This window comes from Sceloporus occidentalis, unplaced genomic scaffold (genome assembly GCF_023333645.1).
Source record: "Sceloporus occidentalis isolate IW3139 unplaced genomic scaffold, rSceOcc1.0.p SCAF_3, whole genome shotgun sequence".
Classification (NCBI taxonomy): domain Eukaryota; kingdom Metazoa; phylum Chordata; class Lepidosauria; order Squamata; family Phrynosomatidae; genus Sceloporus; species Sceloporus occidentalis.
In genome coordinates, this window is record NW_028316983.1 from 248,150,929 (window position 1) to 248,167,104 (window position 16,176).

The following is a 16,176-nucleotide window of genomic DNA, read 5'->3' on the forward strand; positions in this document are numbered from 1 at the left end:
ACAGATAAATGAGCACGTACCAATCTTACAAAAGACTGTCTCCTCTTTATTTATGTATGTACACAATCCTGAAGGGACCACAATACAGGGCTCCCAGTGGCAGCCCACAGTTCTGACATCTGTGCAGCACTGAATCCAATCCAGATTTCAGACTGGCCTTTGAAGGTGCTCTCCAAGGTCCTGGCCCTCAGAGAGAGCCTTTATTGGCCAAACTGTAGTGGAGCCAGGGCCCTTTGCCTTGGGAGCCTCCTGCTGACACTGAGTCAGATTGGGTTTCTAAAGAGCTATCCAAGCTATTGAACAGATTCAGCCCCTGGAGTGGAGTCACAGATCCATCGACAACTGAGTCAAGAGATGCCACTGTCTCTGTCTTCCCTATCTGCTCAGGTTCCTATCCTGAAGGGTCATAATGATTCAAGACTCCACTCCTTGGTAAAGACCCCAAACTGCTGGAGACTGGGGACACAGTGTCTGATGGGTGGGTCATCCATACATCAAACACGGACTTGTTGGGGGGCATCGTTTGATCCATATCTACAAGGAATCCAGAGGTCAAGGCGGGACTTAAAGAGGACCTTGGCATCAGCTCCCAGACCACTGGACTTGCAAAGGCCGCAGTGGGGTTGTAGAAGGGTGGGCCTGAACCTCCGGGAAAGGCCAGGAAGGGCACGCCGTGGCTTGGGGGAGCCACCACATTGGGGGCCACAAACTTGGTGTAGGAGGTAGGGAGCTGTGCATCCCAATGCAGGGCAGGCGGAGGAGGCGTGTAGTCCTCTGAGGAATCCGAGTCTGAGCTACTGCTTTCGCGGTCTGGGAAGACTCGGGGGCGCTTGGCAAGAATGTGGGAAGCGCATCTTGTCTTTGGCTTCTGTATTCCTTCTGGTCCTTTGTTTGAGGACAAGGTGCTCAGAGAGGAGAAGCTACCATGCAAGGAGAAGGAGGGGAGGGTGGGCAAGGGGCAGGGAGCCCTCCAGGGCACAACTGAGCTGCTTGAAGAGGCACGGAAGATGGGGACTGGTCTCCAGGGATTGAGGCCAGCCGCCGAGGCATTGGGGGGCTCATTCCCACACAGACCCACTCCTTGGAAGTTGCTCAGCAAGTTATCCATGTTGAAAGGGCTGCTGTGTTGGGGCCCCTGGCCAGTCAGGGAGGCCCTGTCCTCAGCGGCAGCCATGTGGTGCAAGGGAGCCTGGGAGGGACTGATACTGAACGGGAGCCCATTGTATATATAGGGGGCCAGGTCGGTAGGAAAGACACGGCTCTCTTGGCGGGAGATGGGGGTGTTCTGCAGCCGGAGGGCGTCCCGGGGGATGCGCGTCACGTCGACCGTCCAGAAATTTCCCTTGGCTTTAGGCTTGGTGGGGTCCTTTAGCACCTGCAAAGAGACTGGAAAGGTTACAGGTGTCTGCAAATTCCATTTGGTACTGAGCAGCACTGCGTCTCAGACTACTGTCACTGCTGCAGAGTTATGGATGGCTTCAGATCACCATTGGACCCATTGTCAGAGATTAGGAAATATGGTATCACCACTTGGAATCTCAGCAAGCATGGCACTGTCTGTGCCCACTGGGGAATTCTAGGAAATGCAAACAAAAAAGTAACTTTTTTACACTGGCCTTTTCTGGGAAAGACTATAGAGCAACTGTGGGAGAATAAGGGGTTGTATTAGATCCACAGGAGACCTTGGAGGGCTGCATTCCCACTGTGTCTCTCAAAAAACAAATCATTTTTTGCTCCCAAATACCCCAAACAACTAGAGGGGATTTGGAGAATAGCTTTTTGTCATATTTTCAGGCCATTGTGGGGCATTTTAGGCCTACTGGTCTTTTAAAACTGTTTTCTTTAAAGTCATCTCTTTAGCCTAAAAGAGGGCAAAAGCATGGACAAAATACCTCTTATTTATACCCCTAAATGTTTACCTCTAGAGGTCATTTGGGAAAAATATTTTTAGCCCCTGCAAAATGTTCTTGTATTGTTTTTAAAATGCACTGTTTTAAATTTGCTGTTCCCCACCTTGAGTCTCTATATTGGAAGAAATATATTAATTTGTGGGATATTAATAATATTAATGATTAATATTATTAATAACAACAACAAAAATAAATTTTGCAAAATGTTCCAAAATTGCGCAAATATGGTCCCAGGGAGCGTTGCAGCCCATGGTCTTTCTTTTGCCGACTGCTGCTATAGGGAAGACCCCTGCCTGCTCCCCAACGCAGCCTGGCCCCTAAGTCAGCCTCCATCTCACCTTGCAGAAACAGTCATTGGAGGAGAGGTTGTGGCGGATCGAATCCTTCCAGCCGTGGTAGCCGTTTTTGAAGAAAGGGAAGCACATGTTGATCTCCTTGATGATCTAGAATTATTTATTTTATTTTATTATGCCATTTATACCATGTTCTGAATCATGTAACGCCAAGGCAGAGAGCAATAAAATCAATTGAACTGATTTAGCAATATAAACAGCAAGAAACCCTCTGAACTAAAGGGTTATTTAGACTAAAAGGATATGAAAAAAACTGACAAAACTAGAATCAGTTTCAGAAAGTTTAAAATTACAGTGGTCCCTTGGTATCTGCTGGGGTTCGGTTCTAGGACCCTCTGTGGATATCAAAGTCCAAGGAGGCTCTATATTGTTGCTGTTGTGTGCCTTAAAGTTATGTCTGACTCATGGCAACCCTAACATGAACCTATCATGGAGGGGATTATTATTTAGGGAGAAGGCATAAGGAACATTTCACTTTGTTGTTGTTCTTGTGTGCCTTCAAGTCGCTTCTGACCTATGATTACCCTAAAGTAGCCCTATTGTGACAAGGGATGTTATCAGATAAGGGAAATTGGAAGTATAATCCAATGGCAATCCAAACACAATTATGGGGTTTCACGTTATTGTGTGATAGACTACCACACACAATTTCGGGCAATGGGAAGTCAGTCCGAACCCAATCATGGGGTTTCATGTTATTGCATGAGAGATGATCACACACAATTTCAGGCAATGGCAAGCAATTTTCGGGCAATGGGAAGTCAGTTCGAACGCAATTCGCATTCACATAAATTTGCTGAACTAGCGCATTCACGTGAATGCGTTCTGGCCCCACTTTCTTTTCATTCGAAATTAGGAGAAATTCCTCCCGTGTGATAAACTCCAAGATTTCTTCTGATGGTTTTTGCCATTGCCATCCTCTGAGCCTAAGACAGTATGACTTGCCCAAGGTCACCCAGTGGGTTTACAGGGCCGAGATGGGATTTGAACCCTGGACTCCAGAGTCCTAGTCCAATGCTCAAACCACTACGCCATGCTGGATGCTCATGTCCCACTGAATACAATGACATAGTAAAATGGTGGAGACCCAGTGCGGTGTGGTGGCTTGAGCACTGAGACTACAACGCTGGAGACCAGCATTTGAACCCTGGCTCAGCCATGTAAATCCACCTGGTGACTTTGGGAAGGTCACACTCTCTCAGGGCTGCCATAAGTCAGAAATGACTTGAAGGCACATAAGAACGACATATATTGGAAAGAACTGGATATACCAATGCAGTAAGAACGGATAGAGAAGGTATGAAATTTAATGAAGGTGGACAAATTAACAAGTCTATTAAATGAGAGGAAACTCTGAAACTTTGAAAAAGACTGGAAGAAGATGGAATCGTTCCTGTAAGAAAGCTGGAGAACTTCACCAATAACTGAAGGGACAGATTAGATAAGCCATGTCAGTAATGACAGTGTGCCCTTGCCTTACATGGAGGATCCGTTCCGGACCCCCTCCCCCTGCCTAAGGCAAATTCCGCATGTGCTCAAGCCCCATTGAAAATAATGGGGCTTGTGCATTTGGTGTGTGAGCCATTTCCTGGTTGTCACGCGGCTTTCATTATAAGCTGAAAGTCGGATATGATGCAGGCACACCGTAATAGGATAGTGCACTTAATGTAGAGGTTCATCATGATACTGTACAAGTTAGGAATCAGGAACTAGGCTAGAATAGTATCATAGAGTTGGAATTGACCCCAAGGGCCATCCAGTCCAACCCCCTTCTGCCATGCAGGAACTCTCAATCAAAGCATCCCCAGGAGACTCCACCAAAATCTCCAAAGGAGTGAGTTCCACTGTCAAACAGCCCTTACTCTCAAGAAGTTCCTCCTAATGTTGAGCTGGAATCCCTTTTCCTGGAGCTTGCATCCATTGTTCTGCATCATGTTCTCTGGAGCAGCAGAGCTTGCTCCCTCCTGAGTATGACATCCCTTGAAATATTTAAACAGGGCTATCATTTCACCTCTTAATCTTATTTTCTCCAGGCTAAACATCCCCAGCTCCCTAAGTCTTTCTTCATAGGGCTTCATGGTTTCCAGACCCTTCACTATTTTAGTTGCCCTCCTTTGGACACAGTTTCAGTTTCTCAATGTCCTTTTTGAATTGTGGGGCCCAGAACTGGACTCCATCATAGAAAGGATAGGACATCTCAGTTTTATTGTTTATTTTAAGGTTAGTAGATATGTTTTTCTTTTGTATCCTTATTAATGTTACATGTTTGAAATTATTTTTCATGTGTTAAAATTCAATAGAAATGTATAAGGCAAATTCCTCACTTGCCTGGAAGACTATTTCATGGTCCAAAAGGTGGAAGAGGCAACAAGGGGGTCAGCTATTTTAGATCTGATCCTAACCAACAAGGATGACTTGGTTAATGGGGTGCAAGTGGTGGGATCCTCAGGTGGAAGTGACCATGTTCTCCTGCAGTTTGTAATACAGTGGAAAGGAGAAGCCAGGCAGAGTCAGACACGCATCCTAGACTTTAGGAGAGCGGATTTCAGTAAACTTAGAGAAGTATTGAGGGCGATTCCATGGTCAGAAATACTAAAAGATAAAGGAGTTCAGGACGGATGGGACTTTCTCAAAAGGGAGATACTGAAGGCACAATTTCAAACAGTTCCAGTGAGAAAGAAAAACGGGAGGTGTCTCAAGAAACCAGGATGGATGACTAAGGAACTTTCAACCGAGCAAAGTTTGAAATGGAACATGTATAAGAAATGGAAAAAGGGGGAAATCACGAAAAAGGAATTCAAAGAAATAGCAGGCATGTGTAGGGGTAAAGTCAGAAAAGCTAAAGCGCAGAATGAACTCAGGCTTGCTAGAGAGGTTAAAGACAACAAAAAGGGCTTTTTTGGATATGTCCGCAGCAAGAGGAAGAAGGAGGAAACGGTGGGGCCACTGCGTGGAGAAGATGGCAAAATGCTAACAGGAGATAGAGAAAAGGCAGAATTACTCAAGACCTTCTTTGCCTCAGTCTTCTCAGAAAAGGCAAAGGGTGCTCAACCGGAGGATAATGGAACAGAGGACAGAATAGGGGAATTTCAGCACAGAATAAGTAAAGAGATAGTAGAGGAACACCTTGTTAATCTAAATGAATTTAAGTCTCCGGGACCAGATGAACTCCATCCAAGGGTATTAAAAGAACTGGCAAAAGTAATATCGGAGCCATTGGCAATCATATTTGAAAACTCCTGGAGAACAGGAGAGATCCCAGCAGACTGGAGGAGGGCAAACGTTGTCCCCATCTTCAAAAAGGGGAAAAAAGAGGATCCCAACAATGATCGTCCAGTTAGTCTGACATCAGTTCTAGGAAAGATTCTGGAGCAGATCATTAAACAGAGAGTCTGTGAACATCTAGAAGGCAATGCCATAATCACAAAAAGTCAACATGGGTTTCAGAGAAACAAGTCATGCCAGACAAACCTAATCTCTTTCTTTGACAAAATTACCAGCTTGGTAGATGAAGGGAATGCTGTGGATATAGTATATTTTGATTTCAGTAAGGCCTTTGACAAGGTTTCCCATGACATTCTTGCAAACAAGCTTGTAAAATGTGGGCTAGACAAAGGAACTGTTAAATGGATCTGTAATTGGTTGACCGGCCGAACCCAAAGGGTGCTCAACAATGGCTCCTTTTCATCCTGGAGAGAAGTGACCAGTGGGGTCCCACAGGGCTCTGTCCTGGGCCCAGTGCTATTCAACATCTTTATCAATGACCTGGATGACAGAATTGGGAGCATACCTATCAAATTTGCAGATGACACCAAATTAGGAAGAATAGCTAATACTCCAGAGGACAGGATCAAGATTCAAAATGACCTGAATAGACTAGAAAGCTGGGCCAAAGCTAACAAAATGAAATTCAACACAGAGAAATGTAAGGTATTGCACTTAGGGCGGAAAAATAAAATGCACAGATATAGGATGGGTGACACCTGGCTGAATGAAACTACGTGTGAAAGGGATCTAGGAGTCCAAGTAGACCACAAGTTGAACATGAGTGAACAGTGTGATGCGGCAGCTAAAAAGGCCAATGCTATTTTAGGCTGCATCAATAAAAGTATAGTGTCTAGATCAAGAGAAGTAATAGTGCCACTGCTTTGGTCAGGCCCCACCTGGAATATTGTGTCCAGTTCTGGGCACCACAATTCAAAAAGGACACTGAGAAACTGGAGCGTGTCCAAAGGAGGGCGACAAAAATGGTGAAGGGTCTGGAAACCATGCCCTATGAGGAACGACTTAGGGAGCTGGGGATGTTTAGCCTGGAGAAAAGAAGGTTGAGAGGTGATATGATAGCCCTGTTTAAATATTTGAAAGGATGTCACTTTGAGGAGGGAACAAGCTTGTTTTCTGCTGCTCCAGAGACTAGGACCCGGAACAATGGATGCAAGCTACAGGAAAAGAGATTCCAGCTCAACATTAGGAGGAACTTCCTGAGAGGAAGGGCTGTTCGACAGAGGAACACACTCCTTCCTCGGAGTGTAGTGGAGTCTCCTTCCTTGGAGGTCTTTAAGCAGAGGATAGATGGCCATCTGTCAGGGATGCTTTGATTTGGATTTCCTGCATGGCAGAAGAATGGGGTTGGACTGGATGGCCCTTGGGGTCTCTTCCAACTCTATGATTCTATGATTCTATAATACATGAATGAAGAGATGAATGAATGAAGGGTGATCTGGATGGGGGGGGGGGGGGGCATTCCAGCATCATAAACTTTCAGATGCTGTGAAGAAACAAACATGAATTTACAGTTGTTCACAGTCAGACTATCTATAGCCAGTGTTTTGTGTATGTTTGAGGGGTGTCAGAGGATCTCAAGATGTTTGAAAAACAGCAATTAGATGGGAGTGAGGACAGCAAATTTTGTCAATAGCAGTTTCCAGAGGAAGACAATGGAAGAGTGTTAAAACAACAGCCATCAGATGTTAACAGATTAGACAGCTGGGCCAAAATTAACAAAGTGAATTTCAACAGGAGAAGTGCAAGGTACTGCACTTAGGGAGAAAAAAATGAAATGCATAGATATAGGATGGGGAACACCTGGCTTCACAACAGTACATGCAAAAGGATCTAGGAGTTTTAGTGGACTTAGTGGACTCTTAGTAGCCGCTTTGTTTCCCTATGTAGGGAGAAAGTGGGGATATTATTATTATTATTATTAGTAGTAGTAGTAGTAGTAGTAGCAGTAGATCACAGACTGAACATGAGTCAACAATGTGATGTGGCAGATAAAAAAGCCAATGCAATCCTAGTGTACATCAGTAGGAGTATAGTGTCTAGATTAAGGAGAAGCCATTGTTGAGTATCCTTTGGGTTTGGTCAGTCAACCAACTACAGATCCACCTAATAGTAGCAATGTCTAGTCCACATTTTGCTAGCTCTTTTTGCAAACATATCATGGGGGACTTGTCCAACTCTCCTGATTCTAAGCAGAGCCAAGGGAGATTGGGATCTGCTCCCTGATAAGGCTTGGCTCTTGTTGCCATATGTACATTTCTCAGATAAAGGGCTTTAATCTCTTCCTCCTCCATCCCCCCTCCCAAGGTGTGAAATCCTCCCCATGGACAGCAACCATTTCCTCCCTTTTGTAGCCTTGCCCATAGCTTGCAAAACCTGTGATGCTCCAGCAGCCTGGTTGGCAGGGGATTCTGGGAACTGTAGACTAATGGTTTCAAACTCTGGACCTTTTTTGCACTTCAGTGCCCAGAATCCCTGACTATTGGCTGTGCTGATTGGAAGCTGAAGGCCAATCCATCTGGAGGATGAGAAATTGGGGACTACTGATATAAAGGATGCTGTCTGGAATCCCAGAATGCCCCAGCAGCATCACTGCCTGTTGTGGGACTCTGAGAATAGTAGGCAATGTTGGGTGTGGGATTCTGGGAGTTGTAGCCCAGGTTCAGAGAGACAGTGCGGCAGCATGGTTTGAGCATTGGACTCAACTCTGGAGACCAGGGGTCATGGCAACCTCCTGGGTGACCCTGGGTGAGTCACACTCTCTCAGCTTCAGAAGGAGGCAAAGGCAAACCCCCTCTGAACAAATCTTGCCAAGAAAACCCCATGAAAAGGTTTCCCTAGGGTCTCCATAAGTCAGAAACAACTTGAAGGCACTCAATAAGCTCTGCTCTTTGTTGCCTTACATGGCACAGGCTTAGGAAGCTGTTTGGAAATCAGTGGTGTCTCCTGGGCTGCATCCGCACTGGATAAATAATCCAGTTTGACACCACTTTAACTGCCATGGCTCAATTAATGCTATGGAATTCTGGGAATGGCAATTCCCAGAATTCCATAGCACTGAGCCAGGGCAGTTAAAAGTGGTGTCAAACTGCATTCTTTCTGCAGTGTGGATGCAGCTCTGTCCAGTTCTGGTGCCTCCCTCTTGGCTTGCCTGGGTGGACTTTTCCAGAATCTCCCCTGGATGCTGTGACAAAGTGGGATGGGATGGAGTCTGGTTGGTATCTGTGAAGGAGGATTACCCACCCCTCTTTCTTTCTTTCTTTCTTTCTTTCTTTCTTTCTTTCTTTCTGGCCTCTGCCAAAGCAATTTGCCCCCTGCTGGTTCCAGCCCCACAACTGGTGGGCCTGACCCTCTGACCGGGGAAGAAATATTTGCACTACACACAGTGAGCCCAAAGGGGCTGGCCATCTTGCAGATGGTGGGGGAGATAACACTCTCTCACTAGTTGCAATGTTAGCCCTTATCTGCTGGCATGCATGCACTCAGCTCTTGAACTTTCCGGCCTTCAGGCATCCTCTCATTCCCTCCCCTGACCATTTCCTAACTCTGAAAACTCTCCAAGGCAAGGAGAAAATGCCTGAGGAGCCAAAGAAATTGTACAGCTGCAAGGGCCCCATAAATGTCATTTACTCCCTCCCTCCAAATCCATTAAGCCCTCACTCCCAAATTAACTAGTGGTACTAGTGGCCAGCAGCTAGCGAGGGCCAGCATGATGTAGTGGCATTAGCATTGGACTATGGCCCTGGAGACCAAGGTTCAGATCCTTGCTCAACCATGAACCTCATTGGATGACCTGGGGCAAGTCACACTCTCTCAGCCTTGGAGAAATGACAACCTTGCCAAGAAAATCCTATGATAGGTTTGCCGTAAGTCTGAAACAACTTGAAGGCACACAACAAGAAGAAAACTATGAAATTCCATGGGTTGCCATTGTTCCCGTGATTCAACAGATTTGCTCTGGTTGGGACTAGCCTCTGGGTTTGTTACACCTTCCCCCTTTTAACTGATATTTTGGGTACCAGATGCATAGCTGAAAAATCTTTCTAAACCCCCACACATATACCTACCTAAATTAAGCTTACTTTATGTATGTTAAGTGCAGCACACAACAACAACTGGATGGATTTACAGCACATTTGGAACAAATGTTGGGATTTAGTGGCATTTGCAAAATGCACTTATGGGGCAGCCTGATGGGGGAACCCATTCGTTTCCTCAAAAACAGGTGGATGGATTTACACCTGAGTAGGAATTATTATTATGCTTTATTTATATAGTGCTGTAGATTTACACAGCGATGTACATACAAACGATAAAATAGATAAAGTAAAGTAAGGGAAGGAATGTTTGGGAGCATCTGACTTAAAACCTAAGGCATATGGGGCAGACACAAGAGCAGCATTTGGGGGCCCTTGACACAGAGCCCCTCTCATTTCCTTGCAAAGAGAAAGACAGATTTATGCCAGATTTTAGGAGCACGTTTGGGAAAGTCTGACAAGATTATGAGGCATATGAAGCATCCCAGAATTTTGAGGAGTCCTTGGTGGGACAACCCACTCATATCCTTCAAGATGATGGGACTGATAAGATCCCAAATTGGCAGGATGTCTTTGGGGTGCTCTGGCGTACAATACATGTAGGCAATGTGGCACAGATGAAATTAACTTTAGTGGGTCCCTGGTGTGGTACCCCAGGATGAAACCCAAGTGAAGCTGGATCTTTTTGTTAGCATAGTTAGTGTTGGAGAGCCCATTGTCCCCATAGGTAATCTGGTGCCAGGGTTCAACCAGCCATTTCCAAGCAAAATCTGCCCTCTTGTTACACAAATGCAATTGCATTCATCCTGCTCTGCAGGAGCAGCACAGAATAAAGTCTTTGGGCTCATCTGGAGTCCGTGTGTTCTCTTGCTTTCCTCTTATTGAAGTTAAACAAACCTGGATCCTCCAACCTTTTCTCTCCTGAAGCAAAAGTGACCATATTCCACATACTTTTCTCATTGTACACCACTGCATGTAGCCCCAGATCCTGGGTTAAAAACCAGAGGATGTAGGCTAACTGGTTTGGCATTTGACTGGTAAGGCCAAAGTGGAACAATCCATCTCCATCTGGTACAAAGAGAGAAGAGACAGTCTCTGATGGAAAAACCTGGCCCAGGCAGAGACAGATTTTAACCTGACTTGTCCTGCCTAGAGTAGCCCTATGGAAGCAATGGGTTTGATGTCATAGGTTGACTCCCAATCTAACAATTGATCCAGTGGGATTACTCCAGGTAGGATTTACCAACAGAGTTTAGATTTCTGAAGCCAGATCTAGATGTGTGGAGGGGAAAGTCCACCAATGTCCTGGAGAAACCCACCCAGAGAGGGAGAGAAGTGGCTGGAATCCCATTGATTTGTCTCAGCTGGAGACCCATTCAACCAGTAAATCCAGTCGGGGTAACTCCAGTTGCCTTGCGGGCCCTACTCCAGTTGGGTTGACCAAGAGGCCCCCAAATCCCATTGCCTAGCCCCAACCAGAGCAGACCCACTGACTCTACCTGCAGGTCAAGCCAATGTGATTCAATAGAGCTACTCTAGAGCCAGCATAGCGTGGTGGTTGGAGCATTTGTGACTCTGGAGATCAGGGTTCGAATCGGCCAAGTAAGCCCACTGGGTAACCTTGGGCAAGTCGCACTTTCTCAGCCTCAGAGGATGACAAGAGCAAACCCTCTTAAAGAAACTTGCCAAGAAAAAACCATGATAAGTTTGCCTTAGGGTCACCATAAGTCAGAAACGACTTGAAGGCCTACTACAACAATAAACTCTAGGGGAGACTAAGGTGGGATCCAGGCCATTACCTTTCCACCCCATTCAACCTGCAGTGGCAACATGAACCCCTTCCCCTTTTCACCCCAAAGAAGCCTCCTCCCCATCCCTTAGGTACCCCCAGACTTTCCACCCCCTCCCCTTTTCTTCTTACCTGGGACAGCTTGAGTTTCTTCTCAGGAGAAGCCTGGATGACCAAGGCGATCATGCCCAGGTAGGTATAGGGGGGCTTGGCATGGCGGTGGTACTTCTTCTTCCTCCTCCTGACCCTCTTGCCTGTCTTGTCGGGGGGACCCTCTCCCACCCTTCCACCCTCTTCTTCATCTTCCTCCTCCCTCTCTTCATCTTCCTCTTCTTCATCTTCCTCCTCTTCATCTTCCTCCTCCTCTTCAGCCTCTGCTGCAGTATCCTTGCCTAGGGCAGAGGTCTGGGGCAGAGTGGCTGAGGACCCCAACTGCTCCATGGCTGGGACCCCTTTGGGGGCTGGGGGCCTCTGGGCTTTGCAATGGCTGCTGGTGGCTGCTCTGGGCAGCTCTGCTGCATTTTGAACCCAGGGCAGGTAGGGCTGGCTGCTTTGGCCCCACCTGGGCTCCAAAGCGAAAGGAGGGACACCTGGGCCTCCTCCAGCCATGCCTTTCTCATGCTGATGCAGCTCAAGAAGTGGCCCAGATGTGGACCCTTCCCCCTTTTGCTGAAGAAAGCAAAGCCCTCCTTCTGGGGAGGGGATGCTAGGCTTTGTCAGGGACTTCCAAAAGGTTTAGGGAGGCTTGGCCCAGATGGGAAGCAGGGGAGGGGGCTTTCCTATTGGGGCCTGACCAGAGCCGAATAGAGTGGCACTATTCCTTCACTTCATCTAGATTCTATACTTCTATTGATGCAGCCTAGAATCGCATTGGCCTTTTTAGCTGCCGCATCCCACTGTTGACTCATGGTCAACTTGTGGTCTACCTTCCCCATTATTTATTTAATTTATATCTTACCTTGTATGCTGCAGGGTTTTGAGTTTTGGGATGTTGTTGTTGCTGCTGTGTGCCTTTAAATAATTTCAGATTAATGGTGACCCTAATCCCAGTTTATGTAAACCCACTGGGTGACTTTGGGCAGGTCACACTCTCTCAGCCACAGAGGATGGCAATGGCAAACCCCCTCTGAAGAAATTTTTATATATGTCTGTCCCTGGCTTCCACTCCACCGAATGTATCTGAGGAAGTAGACTGAAGTCTAGGAAAGCTCATGCTGCCAACTTCTTCCTTTCAGTGAGTCTCAAAGGTGCTACAAGATCTCTCTACCTTGTGGATAGATTCTCCTTAGGTCGGTAACTGGGGCTGCATCCACACTGGAGAAATAACTGGGTTTGGCACCACTTTAACTGCCCTGGCTCAAGGCTATGGAATTCTGGGAGTTGGAGTATGTTTTGGGGCGTTCCTTCCTTAAGCTCTGCTCCGCTCTGGACCCCACAACATACTCCAACTCCCAGAATTCCATAGCCTTGAGCCAGGACAGTTAAAGCGGTGCCAAACCAGGTTATTTCTCCAGTATAGATGCAGCCCAAGTCTGAAATGACTTAAAGGCACCGATCAACAAACCTATTGTGGGTTTTCTTGTAGTCCCACACCCAAACCCCTATACCAATCTATTGTTATTATTATTATTATTATGTTTATTTGTATAGTGCCATAGGCTTTACATAGCCTTTACAAAGGAGAGAGAAAACAACACTCCAAAATAGAAGCGAAAGCCAGCCTACGGGCGCACAATCTAAGACCACAAACAAGAGTATAAAAATTAATAAAATATTACTGTAACAAAGTTAAAACAATACTACAAAAGTGTAAATTAATACATATAATCTGGCTTGTGATTCTGGAAGTCAGGGGTTGATTCCCCACTGGGCCAAGGAAACCTCTTGGGTGGCTTTGGGCAAGTCACACTCTCTCAGCCTGAAAGGAAGGCAACAGCAAACCTCCTCTGAACAAACCTTAGAATCACAGAGTTGGAAGACCCACAGACTCTCTCTCACACAGAGCGGGGCCCTAATGGTGGCCTGGGCAAGCGGCCATGCTCATGTCTCAGCACCATAAGGACCAATGGGGCTTGGATATTGTCATGGTGATAGGGAATACAGTGACTTGGACAATTTTGACACTAGTGCTCAGTTGTGTAATTTGTCCAGTCCTTTCATCGCTGCCCTTCCCAACCCAAGTCTTCTTCTGATTTCTTGACTGCAGTCGCCGTTCTGATCAGTGTTTGATCTAAGGAAATCTTTGACTATTTTGAGTTCTTCATCATTTAGGATGAATTCGTGTAGATCTTGTGTGGTGATCATTTTTGTTTCATAGAGTTGGAAGAGACCCCACAGGGCCATCCAATCCAATCCACTTCAGCCATTCAGGAAGACAGAAGCAAAGCCCTCCCTGAAACATCCAGCCTCCATTTAAAGACCTCCAAAGAAGGAGACTCCACTACACTCCAAGGGAGTTTATTCCACTGTCGAACAGCCCTTACTCTCAGGAAGTTCTTCCTAATGTTGAGGTGAATCTCTTTTCCTGGAGCTTGCATCCATTGTTCTGGGGCCTATTCTCTGGAGCAGCAGAAAACAAGCTTGTTCCCTCCTCAATATGACATTCTTTCAAATATTTAAACAGGGCTATCATCATATCACCTCTTAATCTTCTCTTCTCCAGGCTAAACATACCCAGATCCCTCAGTCTCTCCTCATAGGGCTTCATGGTTTCCAGACCCTTCACCATTTTAGTCACCCTCCTTTGGACACATGGCTCCAGTTTCTCAATGTCCTTTCTGAATTGTGGCGCCCAGAACTGGACACAATATTCCAGGTGAGGCCTGACCAGAGCAGAATAGAGTGGCACTATTACTTCTCTTGATCTAGACACTATACTTTTATTGATGCAGCCTAAAATCGCATTGGCCTTGTTAGCTGCCGCATCACACTGTTGACTCATGTTCAGCTTGTGGTCTACTTGGACTCCTAGATTCTTTTCACATGTATAAGTCTCTTTAAGAGAGGTGTCCCTCCATCCTATATCTCTACATTTCATTTTTCTGCCCTAAGTGCAGTACCTTACATTTCTCCATGTTGAATTTCATTTTGTTAGCTTTGGCCCAGCTTTCAGGTCACTTTGAATTTTGATCCTGTCCTCTGGAGTATTAGCTACTCCTCCTAATGTTGTGTCATCTGCACTTTGGTGTCATTGAGCACTTTGGAAACGAATCCCCTGACCATGGACTATGGTTCGCACTTCAATCATTTCAGCCAAAGCCCAGTGCAAGACAGTGACTGCCCCCCATCCTTTGTTTTCTTTTTTCTTTTCTTTTCTTACCACTTCAAGGCATTGGGTGGGAGATTTGCAGCCTGGCATCATTCACCAGGATCCTCTTCCCGGCCAGTTGCTCAATCCTTTTGTGAAGGAGGAGATTCCTTTTCTGTCTGACTGCCCAGCATCTCAATCCACATCCTGAAAGCTCCAGCCTCTTTTTCTGAGCTGCAGGGGTCCTGGCAACAAGGAGGCATCCCCTCATCTTCTCCATTCGGTGTTTGTATGTGGCTTCAAGTCACTGGCTTATGGCGACTGCATGAACGTCCTACAACAAAACCCCAAATCCACCAAAGAACGATACCTTTCTTGGCCAACCAACATGCACAAAACAGGCCATGCCAATAAAGGGACCATTCTTTTGGTGAATGTTGGGTGCTGTTGTATTTTGTTGCACAGACAACCCAGCAACCTTTGAATATGTTTCCTGAATGTAATAATAATGATAATAATAATAATAATAATAGGATTTATTTATATCTTGCCCAATCACTGGGAATCCGGGCGGCTTGCAACAGAGGGGATAATTCAAAGCAATACAATAAGCATGAAAATAATAAAACAAATGTAACATAGCAATACATAGCTAATAATAATAATAATAATAATAAAAATAAAAATAATAAATTCATAACAATTCAATAATGACAAAAGCATAATACAGAAGATTACATTCGGATCAATAATGATCAGAAAGATATAGCCATTTCCAACCCTTCATTCAAAAAATAACAAAGCAAATGCCAATAAACAATGAAGTAATAAAGCAAAGACAGCATAGCGAGTTACAAGATTACAATTAAGAAGTTACAATTAAAAGATTACAATCTAACATCCTAAAAAAAGGGGGAGACTAAAAATTAGCAACAAATAGGGTTTTCTTCAGCTGTGAATTCCCTGCATTGAATGCTAACGATGAAGTAATGTTGGGATGGAAATGACATCCTTTTCTGGGCATTTTTAACCTGCCCAGCCCAGGTTTGACACTGTTTTAACTGCCATGGCTCAATGCTATGGAATCCTGGGATTTGTAGTTTGTTGTGGCACCAAAACCCTCCAACAGAGAAGATGAAATATCTCAAAAAGCTACAAATCTATACTTCTATTGATGCAACCTGGAATCGCATTGGCCTTGTTAGCTGCCGCATCCCACTGTTGACTCAGGTTCAACTTGTTGTCTATTAGGACTCCTGGATCCCTTTCACACCTAAAGGTCTCTCATTCAGCCAGGTGTCCCCCATAATCCTATATGTAGGCATTTCGTTTTTTAAATTATTATTATTATTATTATTATTATTATTATTATTATTATTGTTATTATAGTGCCAAACTGCATTGTTTAATCTGATGTTTTAGGGGAGGGTGGGATTTATTGGGATGTGGGTTGTATGTATTTTTAATCTGTAAGCCACCTTGATTGTCATGGACAGAGAGGCGGGATATAAATAAAATTTTATAATAATAATTATTGTTGCCTAAGTGCCATATCTTA

At 45.3% G+C, this 16,176-nt stretch overlaps 1 protein-coding gene across 1 annotated transcript; it reads right to left on the reverse strand.

Annotated features, from left to right (window-relative positions):
• Positions 1-391: 391 nt before the first annotated feature.
• FOXH1 (forkhead box H1) lies at positions 392-11,980 on the reverse strand. Its single transcript, XM_089518415.1, has 3 exons — positions 11,504-11,980; positions 2,249-2,353; positions 392-1,375 (listed from the first exon to the last, which is right to left on the reverse strand). Exons 1-3 carry the CDS (start codon positions 11,978-11,980, stop codon positions 392-394), a joined length of 1,566 nt encoding a protein of 521 aa, XP_089374541.1.
• Positions 11,981-16,176: the final 4,196 nt, after the last annotated feature.